Consider the following 8,278-nt stretch of genomic DNA (forward strand, 5'->3'; position numbering starts at 1 on the left):
AATAAGTAAACGAAGTAATAAACAAGTAAATGTAGAAGAAAGAAAAGGATCAGGGAATAAAGAAGTCATCCAGCGGAAGAAGAGAACAATGAGTGACGATGGTCCAAAACTAAAGGTACTATTCATATGAATCTGACCCACCAACGATCTACAAGGAAATAATTATCTCTCTCTAATCTCTTCTATGATTTCTTGATTACTTGAGTTCGTATTTTTCTGATTATCTTTTGCAGCACAGCTGAAACAATTCAACAAAGCCAAAGATTTCTCATCTCACCCATCAATGGATACTCCCGCAGCTCCTCCTCCTCCTCCTCCTCCTCCTCCTGAGCCTCCGAAGGTGCCCTATGCCAGACGCTACAAGTTCTTGTGGCCACTTCTCTTAACTGTAAATCTTGGTGTGGGAGGTCAGTCAGTTTGTCTTTTTAACCTCAATGATGCTCCTTGTGTTTTCATGGCATGACTCAACTGTTAGAAATTTCCTAAGTAGTCCAGTTGCTTTCTTATTAGCACAGACATACACTTAGATTTTATTTTTGATTCAAGGATCTTATCAAAGATTGTCTTCCAATGATGGGTTATGGGGCTTAAGGCTATATGAAGTTGGTCTCTATCCTAACAATCAAGGTCCCATCACTTTTGCAATCAGGGTTGCGTAAGGTAGAAGTTCCAGTTCCAATCCAGAGCTTGGCTTGTCGGCATTTATCTCCATATGCATTGTATTTAGTTTATTATGACTATCTGTGTTTAATCTATGTATTAATCTTGGGATTTAGGATCTAACATTCACAGCCCATAATGAACCTGGCGAAACCCTAGGTTTCCCTATCTCAATATTTAGGCAGTTTAGTGTAGTATGGAAAAGTCATCTGGGTTATCATCATGACATCTCAATAACTCTATTATTAAAAGAAAAAAAAAAGGATGGAAATGATTCCATATTTTCACTCATATGCTTTGTCATCCCAGAATGAAAGGTGCAACAGGAGCTGCCTAGTTGTTAGCATCACAACTTTATCTTTACATCAAATCCTGAAATACCCATTGAGTGTACCCACTACCCAATAATTGTTTTACCTTCCCACTTGCATTCAGTGAAATGATCTTAATCAGGTCTGCTGATACTTGGAGCCTTGGCTGTGATATCTGACATTTTTCCCCATGTTTTTCTTCGGTCAAATGGAGTATTTTTTTGTTTTGGGGGAGATTGGCTTCATCTCAGTTTCATTATGGGGCTTCATTCAATTCTTGTGCAATTTCTATTTGGTCTTTAGATTGGCGATTGGGTTCATTAAGTGACTAGATTTCACTCAGCATCAATTCACTCTGTTAGTGACATTGATTCGAGTTTAGGAGGTCAACTACTATTTTGATGTGTAGGTGAACTTGTTCTTTGCAATAATTTTTTTTTTTTTGTTTAGTTCATTGTTCCTATCCTTGATTTAGATAGGTACTGATCCTTAATTATGGCAAGTAGTCTGAAGACTTGATTCTCGTGGTTTGCTTCACTTTGTGAATCAAGAATAAGTTCGAGTGAGTCAGTTGATTTGGGGTGCTGTGAATCTGCAACAATGCTTGAGACTGGTCATACATTTCTCTCCATTCCTTCACAAAATATGAGTGGTTCCATTATCTAAAAATCTGGTCATATCAGGTCATGCTGCAAACCTTAATTTCAGTTGCACTTAGGATAGAGGAATATATTTGTTCACAAATGTTTGAGCTCATTGGGAGTATGCATAATACATGTAGGACCAGAGATCACAGAGATGGCAATGCTTTGAATTTGTAATTAGCTTAAGTTAATTACAACTTTCACCGTTGGGATATTTGTATCAAGTCCATGCTATCTATCCCATCAATATGTGAGACATTATATGCTTCATTGACCACCTTGTATAAGTAATGGCAAGGAGAGTTCCTCCCAATGCCCAGGTTCATGGGTTGGTCGAGTTTAATTCACCAAATTTTGGTTTTTCTTGAAGATATAGCTGTTGTTTTTTGTCACAAAGAGATGTTGAAGACAAACCTACTGTTGAGGTTGAAGATTTGAGAACTGTTCTTCTGATAATTATGACTTCGTTAAGAAGGTGAGAAGAAAATTTGATGTCCACTTTTGTTTTAGTTGTGTTTGTGATTGGGTTTTATAATGTTTTCGTTGGTGTTGGTCATAAACACTGATCGGATATGCATCTAGGTTCTCTTTGGTAGTAGATTGTCATTTTTGTTTTCTATCTATATACTTTTGAAGCTTTCAACTTAGGAGTTTGAATGTATTGAATGGTTTAATATATCTTCAGTTCTTATTTTGTAATGCAATTTTATATTTATTGAGATAAATGCAACTTTTGTAGCTTATCTATTTATGAGGACAAAAAAGAAGGATATGGTAATAGACAATGACAAAGCTGTAGTCGATGTCCCGTCTACTCCAACTGAAAGTAAAACTACAGTTACCGAAATATCATCACCCACTCCAGTGAAAGTAGAGCCACCAAAGGTGCGCCCACCTATCCCGCAGGACCAGCAGCGTGAACTGTTCAAGTGGATATTAGAAGAGAAAAGGAAAATCAAGCCCAAGGATAAGGAGGAGAAGAAACGGATTGATGAAGAGAAGGCCATTCTCAAACAATTTATTCGATCAAAGTCCATCCCAAGTCTCTAAGTCAGAAACTTGCATTCTGGTTTGAAAATTTAAGGATTTATCAGATTTGATTTTCTTTATCTTTTGTTTGTTCTAGCCTGATTCTTGATTTTTATTTCTTGTGTAGTATCAACCATCAAATGCTTCACCCTCTTTATCAACAAGTTTGTATTTTGGATGAAATCCTATAGAATGCTTAAATTTTTTTCTGTACTTGAAAATTTGTATTCCTGTCTTCTTGTCATTGGTGAAACATGGAAAGAACCATGGAGCCTTGGTGTAGATGGCCTATGAATGAGGTGAATCTAAGATACTCTTGAACAGACTCAGTTTATTCAAGATCAATTCATTTGACCATTGAAATAAATGTACCATGCATTTCAAACATACTCAGTATGGAACTCATTAAGCTTATTGCTGATCGCGACTTCCTGTTAATGTGGGCTTTTGGCACATTTGTCCTCATTACCAGAGAAAGAAAAAGCAGGTCTTTATTGAACTCTCTCATGCCTTGTTCATTTTGTATTTCTGGTCATCAAGCATGATGACATAGGTATGATGGAGGCAACTATCAAGAGCCTCCATGCTATTCATTATTTGTGCTTTATCTCATTTATTTATCTGTTCTTTGCATATAATTATTTTGGTGATAAGGGTTATGCCATCTTGAGGAGCTCAGATGATGGGGTTCCAGCTTCTTTAGGGTTCTATATTCAAGCACTTGTCTTACATATTTCAATTTCTCTTTCTTCTTCTTCTTCCTCTTCTGCTTCTTCCCCTTAGAATTCTAAAAAGATTATGCATGCTGTTGGATCTTTGTGACCACTGAGAACTGGGTGTTACGATCTGAGTACTAATAATATGAAATTTTCTTTGGGGATTTGTGGTCCTAATGTAAAATTTTCTTAGGTGGTTTCTAGGGACTTCTGGGTCCTAGTGTGAAATTTCTTAGCTAGTTTCAGGGGATTCGCAGGTCCTAGTGTGGAATTATCTCAGATAAATGTAGATAGCAATTTTGAGATAGTGGCAACTGGTACAATATCAAAATGTTTAGGAAACCAATAATAGTCTACTGGGTACACTTGCCCCTCCCAGACCCTGTAGTAGCAGGAGCCTCGTGCACTGGGTTGCTCTTTTCTACAATCTAATTTAAATTACCTTGGTAATTATTTGACCAGTATAATATATGAAATTGTCACTCTTCCTCATGTGGATGGGAGAGTGGAAGATTTGACTGCTGTCATTGCAATTTATCTTTCTAGGTACTGGCTTGGGACCATTTTGTCATGGTTTGCAGAGAAAGACTATTGATTTTTTGTTGGTATTTGAAATTAATTCCTGTATTCAGAAAGTACTTCATATTTCACAATCTCTACAATCATATTAAGAGAGACTACTTTTCAAGAATAAAGAGGATTCACTTTTCAGAGTCCAAAAGGTTGGATTCATCTTTATAATTAGTTGTCTCATGAGGTGGATGGATTATGGATAGAGATGGAGAACTCAAATCTACCAAAGCAGCAGCTCCGTTTCCTTTCTATCCCCTTCTCTCTCCCTTTTGTGGCATGCATATTTAGAGCTGTGGGGATGAGAGTGGACCCTGATTCATTACAATTTGTGGTCCTTTGTTTGTTTCAGTTAAGATAGAAAGAAGGACATGTGTTTGATATGCATTCTTGAAATAGATTTTGAGTATAGAACCATTGATCTAAAGCGAGAAAATAGAGAAGAATTGGTTTCATATAATGCATTATCAACGCAAAATCTATTTCAAGAATGCATATCAAACACAGCCTAAGTTAAAGTAAATCACATTATTTATAAAAATTTATATGCCCAATCTTGTGTCATATTTAGTGCCACTTATTGAAATTTTCATAAAAAAGGTTTGATTGAATGAATCGCATTTGATATTCATATTAAAAAATTAAAACGAAGTCTAGAAATAGCAGAAACAGTTTTATATGTTTCTGTGCTAAGAAATGATTTTTTGAATTGCAAAAAGGTGTTTGATTTTTCTATTTTCTGAAACGTTTTCGATAGTGTAGTCAAGTTCAAGACACGAGTGAAAGCATGATGTCGTAGGTATGCAGCTCACAAGTGAAGGCGTGACGTTAGAGTTGCAAGAATGCTTTGTGGAGATGAGCTTCAGAAGGATGAAGGCAGTCCAGAACTATAAGCTTAGTACAACCACGTTGGAGTTGTTGCTTCTGGATAGCGAGAAGTTTCCACAATTGGTTGGGGTAGGTTGAGTGAAGTATTGGGTTTTTCACAATTTTTATCCCTTCCACTTGTTTCTAGAAACAGAAAAATAAGAATGACTTGTTTCTCCATTCCTGTTTCTAGATACAGAAATAGGCATAAAATTTATGTTTCTATTTCAAAAAACAAGTGATATGAAACAAAAAAATCAAACGGTTTTTTAGGTGTTTTTCCATTTCTAAGCACAGAATAAACGGAAAAACATGTTTCTAAAAACAAAATCAATCGTGCCTAAGTTAGGGAAAGGGTTCTCTGATCCTAAAGATTTTTCTAGGCCTACGCACTTTTTTTAATTAATTTATTAAAGAAAAGAGAAAAAATAAAAAATAAAAAATTGAGAATGTGTGTAAGTGTAGGGTACGTTGGCTTAGAGAATCTTTTCCAAGTTATTAGTATATTCGTATATTATTGTGACCAAATTCATGATTTAAGCTAGTTCAAAAAAAAAAAAAAAGGGTAATTTACAATGCCATCCCATGGAGAATGTCAGTGTTATAGGGACACCCCCTCTCTTTCACCAAATTAGACTCAGACCCTCTACCGTTAGTCACTGTTAAGGAATATACCCTATATATTGATATCAACAACAATATTATATTTTAAATACTAAAATGCCCTTATTAAGTATGAAGTACCTAAGGTACCCTTGTAATAAGTTACTATTTCTTTCACCCAATCTATCGATTTGATCCTCATTTCACGAGCGATCGTTCAAAGCAGCGGTGACGGATGGCGATGGATGCCAATCCCATTGTGTTGGCCCTATTTAAGAACCCTTTCCCTATTTCACATTTATCAGACTACAGTCCTACTGAATCAGGTCATCGACATCCTGGTTAGGGTTTTGCTAAAGAAAGTAGCGAGAGAGCTAGCTGAATTTTTTTTTTCCCCCTTTATGCCTGATGACGAAGTAGCAGCAAGGACAACAGGTATACTCCCTCCCTCTTCCTCCATTTCCTCCTCTTCTGCATCTGCAATGATGTCGATGCTGCTGCTATTAGGGGTGTCAATCGGTCGGTCCGGCTCGGTTTCAGTCCGGGTTGAGTCGGTTTCGGTGTGGGAAAGTTGAAACCGAAACCGAACCAATAAGGAAATTCCGGTTTCGGTTTGGTTTCGATTTTGGTTTTGTTTCGATTTCAGTGCGGTTTGGTTTCGGTTTGTCTTCAGTTTCTTAAATCGATTTGTAACTGGGTTGGTTTTGATTTTTGGTCCAGTTTGGATTCGACTTTCCATACAAATGTTTACAAAACTATGCAAATTTTGATTTTTTTAATGAATTTTGGAGTGTTTCTGTCACACCCCGTTCACCCTGAACCGGAGCGGTGACCGAGTTAACACCGGTTAACCCAAACCTGCCAGGATCATCAGATACTGTATTCCACCACAGCATACACACACTAACATCAATTCATCAAATCAGCGAAAGACTTAGTTTTACCTGTGAATAACTCCCATATACTTGATACCCAAATGGTGATATAATAATTATATACATTTGGGCCCGAAGGCATGATATATACACAAAAAGAATAAAGTTCAAATATCAAGCATATACAGGAAATCATCAAAATCATCAGAGTACACAGCTCGGCTCGGTATCAAGGCTGGAGCTCAGCTCGGCATCAAGGGTTGTGCCCAGCTCGGCATCACATAGAAGAGCTCAGCTCGGCCTCGGTAGTGGAGCTCAGCACGGCCTCCAAGGTGGAGCTCAGCTCAGCCTCAGAACTGCTGTCCGGCAGCACAGCTCTCACACGCACAGTCTACGTCGTGCTCATACTCGACTGTGGGACCCACCCCCTGCTCCTCAGATGAATGACCTGCAAAATCATCTAAAAAGGGGTGCACACGTGGAATGAGCTCACTAGCCCAGTAAGTAGAGAGGTGGACCACACGCAACAGTCCACACATCACAACACATCATATGCACTACATGCCATGCAATTCATTTTAAATCACATACACCTAATCAACATTACTAAGTCTTTGGTTTTAGTGCTACTACAACCACAGTGCGCGTATACTCCGGGTACGAGCCGCGAACTCCCTCCCGCGATACGCCCATAGGGCTGTTGGAGAAGGCCCACCGTGAGTACTCGGAAAAATAAAGACAATGCCGTCCACCGGCTCTCAACAGAAATGTAAATAAATGAAATAACAGTGCTGACTTCAGCAATTTAAAAGCAGTATGATTGGCCCTCTTGAATGTACCACCGGGGTTGCCGACTGTCCTACATGACTCGCCGGGCGTAATGCCTAACCGCCACAGTGTCCGACAACCGCGACCCCTGCTTCCCCCCAAATGGCAACCCAACACCTTAACCCCTGTTGGGAAGGGTCGTAGCACGGGATGGTGAGAATCCTAATACCGCATACTCCTATATGACAATAGTATGACTGCATAGTGCCTCCGTGTCCCATACCACGGGCCACCAATGCATTCGTTTCCAAGCCGACCACGGCATCTAGTCTATCAATGCATTATGCTCCATGATGTCCACATTCAACATAGAAACATCTCATTCAATTGGCATTTGAAAAGTAACATAGCATATATGCACATCAATGAGTGGAATGACTAATCTATATAGCATATTCATGATGACATGACTAGATTAGATATAGTTATATGAATGCCAAACAAATGCCTTGAAACAAGGCCAAATGTCCTCTCTCCACTTACTTGTAGCGTACAAGGATTCCCGCTCGGTACGGGTGAGATCCGGAGCGAATCGGGTTGGATTTGGTGAACCTAACATAATTGAGTGGGGTTAGTACTTCACCATTTTAGAATCAAAATTAATGAAATCCGATGTCAAAATCGTGTTTAGAACATCGAAAGAAGGTCACACGTCCGATTTGGGTTCGATCGGACCTACGGATCACCTTCGGGGCCAAACAGGTGGGTAAGACAGGTGGGCTGTCTACCCGCCGGTTATACCCACCGGTTATGACCAGCGGGTAGGTACCCACCGGTTATACCCGTCGGTTGTACCCGCCGGTTTGGCCAGGGACCTCTGCCTTCTCAGGTGGGTACCTCTCAGGCGGGTAGGTACCCGCCGGTTGTACCCACCGATTTTGGCGGAAAAACCTTGTTTCTTCCCCATTTTCTCCATTCTTTGGGGAATCAAACGGGACTTTCCCCCACCCATTCTTCACACCTTTGAAGTCCTATAGGATGGTTCTAACCTAGATCTAGGTTAGATTCAAGTGAGGGAAAGCTATCTTACCTTCTTTGCCCAACAATGACTTCAAACCCTTCAAATCACTTCCAACTCACAATGCTTCTTCTACCTTGTCAATATCTCTTCAAATCCTTCAAGATCAACACATAAATCATCTATTAAACCTTAGATTCATCATTTCAAAGGGTAT

General features: G+C 39.1%; 1 protein-coding gene across 2 annotated transcripts; it reads left to right on the plus strand.

The window, feature by feature from the left end:
- Positions 1-2,857, plus strand: LOC122088556. Of its 2 annotated transcripts, XM_042657857.1 has the most exons (3): positions 1-115; positions 234-407; positions 2,355-2,857. In XM_042657857.1, the coding sequence occupies exons 2-3, from the start codon at positions 284-286 to the stop codon at positions 2,663-2,665; spliced, it is 435 nt and encodes a 144-aa protein (XP_042513791.1). In that variant the 5' UTR covers positions 1-115; positions 234-283; the 3' UTR covers positions 2,666-2,857. The 2 variants fall into 2 exon arrangements, with proteins under 2 accessions (XP_042513791.1, XP_042513792.1); XM_042657858.1 differs by lacking the exon at positions 1-115 and having other exon boundaries at positions 124-407.
- The last annotated feature ends 5,421 nt before the right edge of the window (positions 2,858-8,278 follow it).

Source organism: Macadamia integrifolia, chromosome 9 (genome assembly GCF_013358625.1).
Source record: "Macadamia integrifolia cultivar HAES 741 chromosome 9, SCU_Mint_v3, whole genome shotgun sequence".
Taxonomy (NCBI): Eukaryota; Viridiplantae; Streptophyta; class Magnoliopsida; order Proteales; family Proteaceae; genus Macadamia; species Macadamia integrifolia.